General features: G+C 49.8%; 1 protein-coding gene across 2 annotated transcripts; it reads left to right on the top strand.

Moving 5' to 3' along the window:
- The first annotated feature begins 1703 nt into the window (after positions 1-1703).
- Positions 1704-13080, top strand: Sumo3 (small ubiquitin like modifier 3). Of its 2 annotated transcripts, XR_009055630.1 has the most exons (5): positions 1704-1899; positions 4958-5086; positions 9919-9990; positions 10718-12789; positions 12882-12902. XR_009055630.1 is itself a non-coding variant. In XM_057751881.1 (4 exons), the coding sequence occupies exons 1-4, from the start codon at positions 1879-1881 to the stop codon at positions 10826-10828; spliced, it is 333 nt and encodes a 110-aa protein (XP_057607864.1). In that variant the 5' UTR covers positions 1704-1878; the 3' UTR covers positions 10829-13080. The 2 variants fall into 2 exon arrangements, 1 of the variants encoding a protein (XP_057607864.1); XM_057751881.1 differs by having other exon boundaries at positions 10718-13080.
- The last annotated feature ends 1353 nt before the right edge of the window (positions 13081-14433 follow it).

Genomic DNA, 14433 nt, shown 5'->3' on the forward strand with positions numbered 1-14433 from the left:
TAAGTTATAAGGCCAAGCTTTTCATAAATAAATAGTTTGTTTCCATGTCATTATTTGGGGGCTGGCGGTACCAAAAGAAAGACCTAAAACAGACCTGCCTGCCTTTGCCTTCCTAGTGCTGATTTAAAGGCCTGTGCCACCACAGCCCAGCAATGCAACACTTTATAATGCATGGCATCCTGGAACCGATGGTCCACTGTAGTCTGATGGTAACACCGCCTGTCCCGAGTCACTCAGCCATCCGTGGAGGGTGAGTGTGCTTTGCTCTCTAACTGCTTCAGTTGGGCTGGTTTCTGGAGTCTCTGTCTCCCACACAGTGTGAACTGGACATTCCTGGGATATGCTCAGCTGTGGCTGACCATGGTCTGTACCTGAGGTCAATCCAATCCTTGATCTGGTTGGGGTGTGGGATAAGTTCCAAATGGATCTTTATGGGAAGACCTTGTCAAACTTTCTGAAGAAGGTCATATGTACAGGGGAAGGAGGCTGGACAGGTTGGACTCACAGACACTTGGCTCTGTTGGGTTACCAGGAAATGGAGATCCTTATCTGCCGGCCCTTCTTTGGAACAGAAACGTACTTCTAGCATATCCAGAGCCAGTTCTCTGGAGGCTGCTGTCTGGTTCTGGAACACGGTCACCAACCTGGGACTACTGTGGGTGACTATGCCAGTGCTGATCTGTTTTGAGGGTGTTACCATATAGACACAGGGCAGGTAGACTGCATTCTAGGACATTCCAAGATACAGAAAAGGATTCCTAACTACCCAGCCAGTGCTCCCTGACTGCTCTCCTGGCATGCCGCAGCTCAAGCTCCCCGGTAGAGCCAAGCTTCACTTGTTCTGCGGTAATGACCAAGCTGGCTCCTTGGGCATGTTATTAAACCTGTAGATATCTTAGTGTCCTCCTGTGTAAAATGGGTTATTAGTGTGGACAACAGCATTCCAGAAACTGGGCAAATGGTAGGTCAAAAGGAAGGCCTCCTGTGCATGCCACGATGACCCACCCCAACCACCTGGTGGTTACTTTGGGACTATATGTAAGGAGGGACAAGGGTGGATACAAAGAATGCAGAAGAGGCAGGTACCTCCTGGAGCCATCTTGGGAATGCCTTTCTGGAGGCTGATTCACTTTCCTCCTGGAAAGTCAGATGGAAAAAGATGAACCAGGAGTATGTGCTGACTTTCTGGGCCAACAGAGGCCATTCTTGTGCCTTTACCAGACACGAGCCCCCCTGATGACATTCAAATTCAAGGTCACAGGCCTGTTCCGGGAGCGTGTGGCCCATAAAGCATGCCTGGTAACCTCTTATTGGTCTTCCTGGACCACTGAAGGGGTTAGCCTGAAGGCTCTCATTTTCTTACCCTCTCTTCCCCAAAATGCAGCCTGCATACAGGAAAAGTGACCAAACGTGGGTGGCAAAGTGGTTGCTTGAAGGCACCAGGTTCGGTCGGGGTCTAAGTGTTTCTTTGGCTCCTGTCCTAGCACACACGCCCCCGGTCCTCCCAAGCCTCCCAATCCTCGCGCCCTGCGTGGCCCCGCAGTCTTGTACCCATATCAGGGGTCTCCGTACCCAGGACCTTGAGTCGCGCGTCCCCGGGGCTCTGCGCGCGCCCGGGTGCCTGACCCGCCCCGTGACGCATTCACAACCGTCCGGAATCGCGGCCGGCCAGCGCGCACCCGAGGCGCAGGGCACGCGCGTCGTGCACGCGCGCCGCCACGTGACGCTGTGCGGCCAACCGGCGCGCCAGGATTTGGGGATAAAGCGCGGCCCCGCGACAGTTGCGGCGGGAGAGCGGCGGGGCAGAGAGCGTGACTCGCCTGCTCCAGTGCCACTGGTTCTCGCTGTGCTTCCCGCCGCCGCCGCCGCCGCGCAACCATGTCGGAAGAGAAGCCCAAGGTAAGCCTGGAACGCAGGGCGCTGCAGAGTCCGCCGGACGCAAACCGGGCCGCGCGCAAACAGGGCCCGCGGGCCCGCACCCGGGCTTCCGCGCCCCTCCCCCACCACCAACCGCGCCCCTCCCCCACCGGCGTCGCACCCCGCCCCGAGCTTCGCCCTGGCCCCGCCCCGCTCCTTAGCCCCACCCCCGGCCTGCCTCCCGCCACGCCAGGGCTCCGCCTCCGGTGTAGCCACGCCCCGAGGCTAGCCACGCCCCGCGGGGCGAGAACGCGGAACTTGGACGTCTCCCGGGGTGCTGGAACTTGCTGTGCAGGTCTCCTCTCTGAGTCCTGATTCCTAGGCGTGGCCTTCCCTTCTTGCACCGTGTGCGTAGGTCCACGCGTGAGGTTCTGTGGGCGCCCCGAGAGCTGCCCCGGTGCAGGAGTCCAGATGGCCGCTGCGAGCTTCTCACTGTTGGCGGGACTGGGTGCTTTCCCACTCCTTTGCAGGCCCCTTCGTGTCGGCAGTTGGTGCGTGGAAAGGCCAGGGTTGCCCAATCCTAATTAAACAGTGTTTCACCCTCACCTGCCCTGCTGGGAGATAGACGTTGGTTGGAGCCTGGCATTCTGTGTTGTTCACCGGCCTGGGCCTGGAGATGACCACTCTCTTGGTTCCGATGGGAGACCCCAGGAGCACGGCAAAGCCCCAGGAATGCTGTGGTACCCCGCTGTAAACTCAGCAGCTGAACTCTGCAATATCGTGCCCGCAGGACCCTTAACCTTTAATTCTAACTCAGCCTTGGGTGCTATCTGCCCCATCACGGACGCTGACCTGTCATGGGCCAAAAGTAAGCACTTTATATCTTGTTGGTTTCCTTGTTATGAAGTTAGTCAGGAAGTGAGTGCCCCTGGTGTGGTATTGGAAAGACTGCATCTTTTGCCTCTCTAGGTTAGTGGAGGCAGAGGGTTGTATTTTGATTCATATTTTGCAGCACGGGTGATCTAACCCAGAGACTTTTGTACATTAGAGAGGTGCTCTGCCAGTGAGTTACTTTGTCCCCCCCTATACCCCAACCCCCTTTAAAAAAAAAAAAGGCAAGGTGTCTGTGTAGTCCTGGCTGCCCTGGAGCTCTCTAAGTAGACCAGGATGGCCTTGAATTCACAGAGATCCTCCAGCCTCTGCCTCCCACAGGCTGAGAGGCCTGCGCTGAAACACCTGGCCAGACTTTGTTTTGGTTTGACACTGGGTCTGTGTAGCGCAGACTGCACAGGTGTTCACAGTCATCGTGACTAAGCCTCATTTTTCTTTTTTTTTTTCTTCTGAGACAGGGTTTCTCTGTAGCTTTGGAGCCTGCTGGAATTTGCTCTGTAGACCAGGCTGGCCTCAAACTCAGATCTGCCTACCTCTGCCTCCCAAGTGCTGGGATTAAAGGCGTGCGCCACCACCACGTCGTCTCATTTTTCTTCTGAGTTTACTTGCTAATTAACTCCTGGACAGCACCAGCCTTCCTGCTGTTAGAGGGGAGCGGTGCCTTAGGCCTTTTCCCCCCTCCCTGTTGGCATTTCTGTTTATTTAAGTTCTGGTTGCTGCCTCTCTTTGAACACAGCATACTGTTTTTTGTTTTTGTTTTTGTTTTTCATCTGCTAGAAGGCAGTGCATCTTGGGCCTGGAGTTGTTCACTCATTCTCATGGTGGTCCTACCTATACTCTGGATCAGGAGCCAGGCTCTTTCTGAGCAGTGCTACTGTGTCACTGGTGTCCTGTGAGGGTGTGCTGGGAAGTCTCACCCAGGAGGAATGGGAGAATGGTGCCCCAGCTGTTCTCTCAGGTCCTTGCAGGCTCCTCTCACCTGGGAACCATTTCTCAGACTAGAAAGCGCTCTTAGCCAAGGCCATTAGGACCCAGCACAGGGCAGGCTCCTTTCTGACACTGTCCTATCCCTCGCTCCAGGAATAAAAAGGTGGCTGAGGACATTCAAGGGAAGTAGGATGCTTCAGTGGAGTTACTCAGTTGAGCTGTGGGAAACAGCTGGTTTGCAAGTGGACCAAGGGATCTGTGTCCTTAAAACATAAATGGTTCCCAAGGCTGGAAGCTGGCTCAACAGTTAGGAGCACAGGACCCCAGTTCAATTTCCAGCACCCTCATGACTGCTAACACACACCCATTACTCTGGTCCTAGAGGATGTGACGCCCTCTTCTGGCTTCTATGGGCACTGCCGATATGGGATGCACAGACATACATGCAGGCAAAATAATCATACACATTCAAAAAACAAAGGTTAAAACTTCCTGTGGGCTTTGATACTTCTGTGTCAAGCATGTTCTGAACAACAAAAGTAATTCCTTCCCAGACTGAATAGCCTCAGAGCTGGCTCTGTGGCTGGCCCATAACTTAAACCTTTTGTTCAAAGTGTGTTTCCAGTCAACAAGAAGCTCTGACTTGGACTTTGCCCAGCAGCTTGTGTGTATCGTGATTATATAAAAGCTATGGCTGTGCAATAGGAATGTCTCATTCAGTATGGGGGATGGAGCCCAGGGCCCTGTGCAGGCTGAGCACATGGCATTCCTTGGAGCCACACCTAGCCCAGAAGAGCAGTCTGGGGCCAGAGGGTCCAGGGGGCCACAGCCTTCACCTGCTAACTCCAGCGGATCCTTCAGGGTCTCCTAGTGTCCCTCTGGTCCTCCACTCTTGGTTTTATGTTGGCTTTTGTTCTCAGTTGTATAAAGTCATGTATAGCCTGCAAATGTGTATTTTTACAGCCTCATGAGTCATTTTTAAAACAAACATGGATTTCCTTTGGCTTCTTAGATTTAATGAGTAGATTTTTGTCTTTGAATTGGTAGTCTGTGAGGACACTGGCTTTGCACTGCTGTTTCTCTCACAGTGCGTAACAAATGTAGGTTAAAAATAAATTCTGTGTAAAAATAAGACAGTCACACGAGTAACTCTGAGCTCCTGGGGGAATGTTAAGAATCAGGTTGGTTTTAACGACTGAAAACAACACCAGTACCTAAGAGCATGCTTTACACCCCGGGGATTCTGAGTTGGCCTTTGAGACCCAGTTCCTGTGTCTTACAGGAGGGAGTGAAGACAGAGAATGACCACATCAACCTGAAAGTGGCGGGACAGGATGGCTCAGTGGTGCAGTTCAAGATCAAGAGGCACACACCACTGAGCAAGCTGATGAAGGCCTACTGCGAGAGGCAGGTAGGCAGAACCCCATGCGTGCTGGGTTGGGACCTCCCTCCCTGAAGGAGTCCTGCAGGAGCTGCTTGTGTTGTGGGCATGCCCTTGCTACCCTGGCTCTTGCTATCTGCTTGTCCCTTATAGTGTGTCTTTTCCCTGGGTTCCTGCAAATGGAAAGGTGGAGTTTAAGGCTTAAGTAGACTCCAGGGGGGATTGGTTCATGGTGGTCATGCAGTCCGTCAGCCCGCACACGGGTCTGGTGGAATACCCTGTGGTGTGCTCAGAGAGAGGATCAGTGCTGGTTCCGGTTCTTCCATCTGATATCCATTCAGTTATGCTGTGTATGCCCTCTTCATTGGCAATTTGATTTTCTTACTTAGGAAAGTGAGGAAACATTTGCTTTTGTCCCTTCGTTACCATTTCAAAATAGCACGCTGACTGACCTTTGTCCCCAACAGTGGCCAGCTTCCTGTTGTCAGTGTCCTTGTGAACTTAAGGCCCTTGCACACATCAGGCTTGGATCCATCCATCCAGTTCATTCTTACTAAGGACCTTTTGAGCCGGGTGGTGATGGCGCACGCCTTTAATCCCAGCACTCGGGAGGCAGAGGCAGGCGGATCTCTGTGAGTTCGAGACCAGCCTGGTCTACAAGAGCTAGTTCCAGGACAGGCTCCAAAACCACAGAGAAACCCTGTCTCGAAAAACCAAAAAAAAAAAAAGGACCTTTTAGTGGGTGGGTACGTGCCAGCCCACCTGGGAGTCCTTGGACTCCTGGCCTTGCTTCTCCATGTCTGCCTCAGTGACTGCCTGGCTTGCTGCACATAGACCTACGTGCGGATTCCTCTGAGCCCTGCCATCTGGTAGCTCTCGTAGGGGGTCCTGCCCTTTGATGTGGGCAGTGGCATCTCACATGGTGGTTCCAGGTTGCCCTTAAGTGCTTGCAAACACAGCTGTTTGCTGCCCTTTTATTCTGCTGCCCTGATGTCCCTGCAAGGCGGTGCCATTCTTTCTCCCTTCTCACTCGTGAGCCCTGCAGATAGTGTGCTTGCTCTCCTGGCTTCTAGGTGTGACCTTAGGTACTTTTCTCACCTGTGAAAGATGAGACAGAACTTTCCGATGACACTGTGTCCCCTTGTGCCCTCCCTGCCGAGCCGGCTGCATGTGCTGTGTGCCACTTTGGACTGCGCCAGTGTGCAGAGCTCTTCCTTGCTGTGCTATGCTCAGTCTGTTGCACCCCAGTCTTCGCCTGCTGAGACCCTACATTTGGGGTGGGGGGCACACTAGGTCAGCTACCTCAGTGTTTTGTAGCCTCCTGCCCCGCCCCCCCCCCCCCCAACCACTGCTTTGGAGTGAGAGTATCTGCATGACTGCCATCCAAGCTTTGTGAGAGTCATTCTGGAAACTTCCTGTCTCCCTCCTGCATCTTTTTTGTGTTAACTCCCCCTTTTTGTGTGGAACATCATCTCTTGTATCTGACAGGGACTTGCATGTCTGGCTGCATGTCGTGTTCTAGGCTGAGCTGCATTGTCTTGGAAGTTACCATAACTCACTGTCAGCTTCCTGTGTTTTGGAACACTGGGGCCTTTCTGGTTCTCTGCCATGGGATCTCAGCAGGGGCTCTGGAGTGATCTTTAGCCCTCTGGGGAGGCGCTTTCTGGGCCCTTCCCGTCTGTGAACGGAAAGAGGACTCTAACTGTCCTCTGCAGTGCAGGCAGATGTCTGCTCTGCTCCATTTCACGTTGGCTGACTGCAGGCCTGTGTGCTCCCTCCCTCTGTACTGGGTCACTGTTGCTGTCCCATTTGAGTTGCCCCTTCTTTGCCTTCCCACTCTATAGGCCGTTCTTGCTCAGCATGAGTTTTAGTTTCCCCAAGTTCTGTCTTTTCTTGTTTTGTTTTTTTTTTTCTCCCCATTAGTAGCAACTTTCTAGTGTTTTCTTGGTTGTGTATGTGTGAGCATGTGCACACATAAGTGTGTGGTTTTTTTTTTTTTTTTTTTTTTTTTTTTTTTTTTTTTGGTTTTTCGAGACAGGGTTTCTCTGTGGTTTTGGAGCCTGTCCTGGAACTACCTCTTGTAGGCCAGGCTGGTCTTGAACTCACAGAGATCCACCTGCCTCGCCTCCCAAATGCTGGGATTAAAGGCGTGCGCCACCACCGCCCAGCCATAAGTGTGTTTTTAACCTTCCTTGAAGCTTTAAGTATGAATGTGCTTTAACTACTCCATTCCCTTCCTTTTTTTGCCTCAATATATTGAAGAAACTCAAAATAATAGAATTGATGTTATAAAGAAAGGCTTTACTAATAGGTTTGCTTAGGAGACATGAAGTCATACAAAGGAGAATTCAGCTCAAGGTCCATTACCTACAAAATATTCCAAAGATAAGTAGTATTCTAACCAGTTAGAGATAAGAAAATTTAGGCTGCTAGGATGGAAATGTTTATTCATCAGATTGACCATTAGGCCCTAGTCCCACAGCAGAAGAGACCGCTCTGCCTCACAGCCAGTATAGAGCCAGCTCCATACCAAAGAGCATGCTTCTAACAGTGCTCACAAGAGGGCAGAGCAGGGTCACAACCAGGAGTCTTAGCCTGCCATAAAGCTCCCAGTTCTGTCATTGAGAAATGCATAATCTGTCAGGTGGACAAGACTAACTCAGGTAACAACTGTTTGAAAGTCAACCTCACTACTGTACTTAAAATAATTCTGGCAATATGCAATCTCTTTGCTGTGTAAACCTCACCTCTGTCTAAATGGCCAGACCTGAGTCTCCGATCTGTTTATAATTGTTCAAAGTGAAACCTGGGACTGGGACCTGAAAGACATTTAAGGATGACATCGTATGTGGAATTCATAAGCCTCGGGTATATATAAGTTAGTAAAAATCTTCTATTTGTGGCCTCTTCTTTGGGTATTAGCCAGAGCCAGACACATGCTATATTATTAAAGAGCTTCCCCTTACCCCTAAGTGTGTGGAGTGATTTTTCACTGGGAGGCAGGCCTTTTCTGTAACGCACACAGTGCTTTCTTCCCTGGGCCTGGTCTTCACATACTTGAGTCTCTCTTTAAGCGTCCCCGGGTTTCTGCTTTTATTTAAGAGTGAAGCAGCGAGCCACTGCTGTGTGTTTGGGTGGGTGTGGCGGAGGCCGCACGTCCACAGGGTGGCACGTTAGAATTGGGGGCTCTGGAGAGTCCCCGATGCTGATCTGAAAAGCACTAGGTTTCCTGGGGAAGAATACCTCCAGGCTCCACCCAGCACCTGGGGGTGCAGTTGGAAGACCGAGGCACATGGACAACCATTTGCCATTCATGTCTTCTTTTATTGTTTTTTGTTTTTTTTTTTTTTTTTTTTTTTTTTTTTTTTTTTTTTTTTTTTTTTTTTTTTTGAGACAGGGCTTCTGGCTGTCCTAGAACTCACCTGGTAGATCAGTCTGGCCTCAAACTCACAGAGATCCACCTGTCTTCCAACTGCTGGGATTGAAGATGTGCACCGTCACTGTCCAGCACCATATGGGTCTTGATGGAGCTCTGAGTTCACATCTCTAAAAAGTCCTGCTGATTGATGTGGGAGAGACAATTACATGGCCTCTGAGGGTTGTTGGGAACTTTGAACTCTTGGAGATTTATGTGTGAACTTTCTTTTCTCATCTTTATTATTATTCTTAATCATTTATTTAATTTTATTTTATGTGCATTGGTGTGAAGGTGTCAGATCATCTAGAACCAGAGTTACAGACAGTTGTGAGCTGCCATGTGGGTGCTGGGAATTGAAGTCAGGACCTCTGAAAGCAGTCAGTGCTCTTAACCTCTGAGCTATCTCTCCAGCCGCCCCCCTTTTTAAAATCATTTATTTAACTTTATTTTATGTGCATGGGTGTGAAGGTGTTAGATCACCTGGAACCAGAGTGACAGACAGTTGTGAGCTGCCATGCTTTTCTCATCTTTAAAAAATTTTCTGTGTATGGGTGTTTTTGCCTGCATGTATGTCTGTGCACCATATGCATGACAGGTGTTTACAAAGGCCAAAAGAGGGCGTCAGGTCCCCAGAAGTGGAATTACAGGGGGTTCTAAGCTTCCATATGGGTGCTGGGAATTGAATCTGGTCCTCTGTAAGACCATCAAGTGCTCTTGACCTCTGGGCCATCTCTTTAGCCCCTGTGTGTGAACTTTCAGAAAAGTTCGCCAGCTTCCCTGGTCTGGGGTGGGGAGGGGAGGGGAGGGGGAGGGCGTTCCTAGTCTCACCATCCCTGGCTCTAGCACTCTTGAGACTCCAGTGTCCGTAGGCTGTGGCTTCAGACTCCATCCAGCAGAGAGCACCTGCCCACCGGCTCTTCCCCAAGGCCTTGCTTTTTTCATTCATACCATTTCAGGGAGGCATCAGGATTGAGGAAATAGTCACAATTTATCTATCCCACATGTCCTGTTTGGGAACAGTGGAGCTGCCGAGTTAGAGAAGTGTTTCTGCCAGGTGGTGTTCACCTCAGACAGGCTGAGGCAGACTGCTGCCTCCTTTGAGGATGGAAAACGCTCTTCGTTTCTGCTCCTCACAACCTTCCTGATCATGGCCCTCATGGTCACCTGACCCGTTTCTGAGACCTTTCCAGAGGAGGAAACAGAAGTTCTGGGAGGAACTTAGCTCAGTTTAGCTCTGGGAGGAAGTGAGGGGCAGAATTAGGGCAAGCCAGGTATCGGAATGGGTCAGTTTGGGGCAGCACTTGCTGTAGATGTGAGCCACCAGGGCTATTTCTACTCAGCTGGCTTGTGTGCATATAGAATGCTGATGTTGCTGGTTCTGGATAGCTTCAGGTTAATCTGTGTTGTCTGGGAACATCTAACACATTTCCTTCCTTTTCCCCAGGGCTTATCAATGAGGCAGATTCGATTCCGGTTTGATGGACAACCAATCAATGAAACAGACACGCCAGCCCAGGTATGAAGTAGCCCTGTGCACCAGGGTCCACCAGGGTCTGTGGTTTGGGAACACTGTTGTTTGAGAATAAGACAGGTGCAAACAAAATGGCGTGTTTCTGCAATGACCTTAATTATTGGATTTCAAATTTTGAATTTTTGAGATTATTTTCTCAAATGAAGAAGTGGCACTGCCAAACATATTTTTGCTGTTTTGAGCTAGAGCCCAAGTATAGCACCAACACCCTCCACCCTCAGGGCCATGGCAGTCACTGATGAACCCATATGCAGGGTGCTGTGGGGTACACAGCTCCTGTGATCCTGACAGCTTAGTGCCAACCACTTGGTCTTTATTGGAGTTTTTTTTTTTTTTTTTTTTTTTTTGGTTTTCGAGACAGGGTCTCTCTGTAGCTTTGGTGCCCGTCCCGGAACTAGCTCTTATAGACCAGGCTGGCCTCGAACTCCCAGAGATCCGCCTGCCTCTGCTTCCCGAGTGCTGGGATTAAAGGCGTGCTCCACCACACCCGGCGAATCTATTTTCAATGACCCCGTTTTTCTCTCAGTCCTTCACTGTGATTATTCTCCTATGAATCTTGTCAGAAGTCAGTAGATAGTAATTACTGTGACCCCACCTTCTCCTTGCATGCTACACTAGTGTAGCGGAAGCTGTTTGGAGCATGGTATCACTGTGTATTCACCTCTGACATTTCCTGTCCCCTCTCCTGGGCCTGCCTTGACAACTTGGATAGCTGGAGATGGAGGATGAGGACACCATTGACGTATTCCAGCAGCAGACAGGAGGAACAGCTTCCCGAGGGACCGTCCCCACACCCGATCATTGTCTTGACATCTGCTATTGAATGGTGACCATGCAGCCACACCAATCACAGAAGCGTCAGCAGAAGCCAGAGTCCCTGACTGGTTCTCCTTTTCTGATGTGCTTGGAGCGGACTACAGACATGATGCAGGGATGAAAGTGTTGTGTAGCGCATTGCCTTTAGTGGAAACGAGAGCAAGGTTTTGGGATTTGTTTATGTTTTCATTTCTGCTTCCTCCCATCCCTAAAATATTTTTCCCCAAAACTTGGAGCTGGGTGTGGACTCAGCCTGCCACCTGACTCTGACCCCCAGAACTGTGGTTGCTTTTAGAGTGATTTGCCCTGGTCAAGGAGAGAGCTGGTGGTCCCGTTTCCCATGGGCTTGCCTATGGGATGTTGAGATGGGAGAGAGGGACAGAATTGTTGTAGGTATAGAATATTAAAACATTGAAATACTATCAGCTTGAGCTTTGTCAAATGGTAAAGTTAAAGGGAAAAGACCATTGGAAGGAGTCCTTATGTACTGTGACCCAACTTCTCCTGACATGCCCCCTTTCTACTTGGCATCTGGTAATGGGTACATGGGCAGGGTTGGTAAGGTGGGACCCACTCTCTTTCCTTGTTATAATATAGAAGAAAGTAACTGCCATGTCTCATTTGGAAATTGAATGTGGCCTCAGATTATTTTCTAGTCTTGGTTCCAATGCATAATTATGGTTTCTGTGTAAGAAGGTAATTGGTTAAGTATCAAGCTTACAGTGATGCTGTGTAAGACCTGCTTTAAAGTGTGGTTGCCAAAGAAAGCCCGGGAGAGGTGACCTCATTCTCATGGATTATGCTCTGCGGCTTTCCAGATGTGTATTCAAATGATGCATCAGTGGGTGACTTCAGTCCTGCATTGTGGGGTCTATACCGGTTAGATGTGGATCGTCCTGCCTGTCATCCTTGTGTAAGGGTCCATTGCTGCTTGATGGCCATCTCTGCCTTTCATAGTCACCTGACACTGACCTACCATCTCTCGCTTGCTTAAAATCCCGAGGAAAATGTTGTTGTTTCCTGTTTCGCTGCGTGGGCTTGGGTGGGATGTCTGTTGGCTCTGTTGTGTTTATCCAGTTTGTACATTATTTGTTGTCCTTTACTACTGTAAACAGTAAATATAGTTTGGTATTCTGTCTCTTGGTTTACCTTAAACACTGTATTTGGAGACTGCGTACGTATGTCACAGCTCACTATTGACAGTTTGTCCAGTGAGGCCCTTCAGACACAGAGAACCCAGGTGACTTTGGGGGTTGAACAGCCCTTTCACAGGGGTTGCATATCAGATATCCTGCATATCAGATATTCATGATTCATAACAGTAGCAATGTTATAGTAAATGAAGTAGCAACGAAAGTAATTTTATGGTCAGGGTCACTACAACATGAGGAATTGTATTAAAGGGTTGCAGTGTTAGGAAAGTTGAGAACCACTGGGTTAGAGTAAGGTTTTTGTTTTCCTGATTTTTTTGAGACAGGATTTTTCTGTGTTAACAGCTCTGGCTGTCTTGAAACTCACTTTGTAGACAAGGCTGGCCTTGAACTCACAGAGGTCCACCTGTGCCTCCAGAGTGGAGTAAGGTGTTTTTAAAGACCAAAACTACAACCAGGGGCTGGAGAGATTGCTCAGTGGTTAAGAGCATTGCCTGCTCTTCCAAAGGTCCTGAGTTCAATTCCCAGCAACCACATGGTGGCTCACAACCATCTGTAACGAGGTCTGTGCCCTCTTCTGGTCTACAAACACACACAGACAGAATATTGTATACATAATAAATAAATATTAAAAAAAACCCAAAAAACAAAAACTACATCTAGGTATCTCAGTCAGCGGCAACAGAGGAAAGCTCTGTGTGAGTAAGCAGTTCAAAAGCAGGTAGCTGGAGGAGGTTCTGCACACGCTCTAACTGAAGCTAAGGTAGCTGGAGGAGGTTCTGCACACGCTCTAACAAAGCTAAGGTAGCTGGAGGAGGTTCTGCACAGCTCTAATGAAGCTAAGGTAGCTGGAGGAGGAGGAGGTTCTGCACAGCTCTAATGAAGCTAAGGTAGCTGGAGGAGGAGGAGGTTCTGCACACGCTCTAACAAAGCTAAGGTAGCTGGGGCATCTTGAGTAATTGTCCACAAGGCTCCCTATCAAGGAGATCAGATTCTATTTCAACCTGAACCAGCTTCAGCATAATACAAGATGGAGGAAACCGCACCGCCTTGTCCTGTCACTGGGTGCGACATGAATAGTTGCCAGCTGAGTTTCTGATACGGTCCTCTTGTCCCCCCTGAAATAAAACTTTGTCAGCAGTCTTTAGTACTTGTTTCTTAGCCTCCTGATCTGGATTTCACCAGAATGGTCCTTGTAGGTGTGCTTACAGCCTTCTAGGGCTGGTCTAGTTCACAGCTCTGAATCTCCCACTTTTCTCCTTAAAACTAGGTTCGAAGAACTGAACCCCAGGTTGGGTTTATCAGCACCATTTCATGGCACTACTTTTCCATTCGTTTCCTCGCTGCTGTGATCAGAACCCGACAAGAAGCCACTTAAGGGAAGTTGATTTTGTCTCAGGGTTTGAGGATACAGTCTGTCCTGGCCGGGAAGCCGGTGGCTCCAAGGCAGCAGCAGTGCCTGACAGCTGCTTACTCACTCCTCAGCGGAACAGGAAGCAGACAGGGCTAGAAGTCAAGGTGGGCTCTAAATCTCAAGATCCATTTCTATCCCCAAACAACCCACTGGCTCCTTGGCCTCATCTGCTAAAGGTTCCGGTCTCCCAAAACCGTGACCAGTGTTCAAACATCCGGACTGCTGGGGCACATTTCACATATCAGCCGTCCCAGGGAATCACGGCTGCCATCCATTTGGATGCGTAAGAAGAGAATAGCTTGTGTTTCTCCCACACCCAGCATCAGGAGGAGCAGTGCGTGTGTGTTTCTGCTACGTAATTGGAGTGGTAGATCCTTCGGTATTTTTTTTTAAATGTTAAATGACATGAACCTAATGCTCAAATCTTTGAGGTCAGTGGATGTGTGAGGAGATACAGCAAAAATGTGTACTTCGAGTCCCATCAGGAAGATGTTCCAAAGTATCACATCCTAGGAGCCCCTTTGTTCCAGGAGAGCCCTTGTCTTCAGCTGTACCCCTTAAATGAAAGCAGTTGTGCAACCAAAGAGATGCCGAACATCTACCTGGGAGCCCTGTGTGATGAGAACAGAGTCCTCGAAAGGGTGTGATATAGCCCGGGATGGGGACTTCATTCTCCCTTTGTGAATCCAAGGGAGCGTCATCTTCTCAAATCACCGTGGTCACTAGGAAAGCCAGGCATAGTGGCTCGGGCCTTAATCCCAGAACTCGGGAGGCAGAGGCAGGGATCCACTCTGAGTTCGAGGCCAGCCTGGCCTACAGAGTGAGTTCTAGGACAGCCAGAAGTACATAATCTGTGTGTGTAGGAGGGAGATCTTGCTGGTCTCAAGTTTCACAGACACTTATGAGGAGGGTACCAAGTGCGAGGAACCGTGTTTCGCTCGGGAGCACTCCGTGGGGCATCTTGACTCTCGCTGGATTCTTCAGAGAGGGACCACAGGATGAGCTGCGCGCGGAGCGCGGCCACACGGCGTGGGAAGGCTCCAAAGC

This window comes from Chionomys nivalis, chromosome 19 (genome assembly GCF_950005125.1).
Source record: "Chionomys nivalis chromosome 19, mChiNiv1.1, whole genome shotgun sequence".
Classification (NCBI taxonomy): domain Eukaryota; kingdom Metazoa; phylum Chordata; class Mammalia; order Rodentia; family Cricetidae; genus Chionomys; species Chionomys nivalis.

Bases quoted from the DNA above. Each gene is read 5' to 3' on its own strand.
- Sumo3 (XM_057751881.1), top strand. From the start codon at position 1,879: ATGTCGGAAGAGAAGCCCAAG. The intron at 5,087-9,918 runs GTAGGCAGAACC...CCTTTTCCCCAG, and splicing joins AGGCCTACTGCGAGAGGCAG to GGCTTATCAATGAGGCAGAT. The intron at 9,991-10,717 runs GTATGAAGTAGC...CAACTTGGATAG, and splicing joins AAACAGACACGCCAGCCCAG to CTGGAGATGGAGGATGAGGA.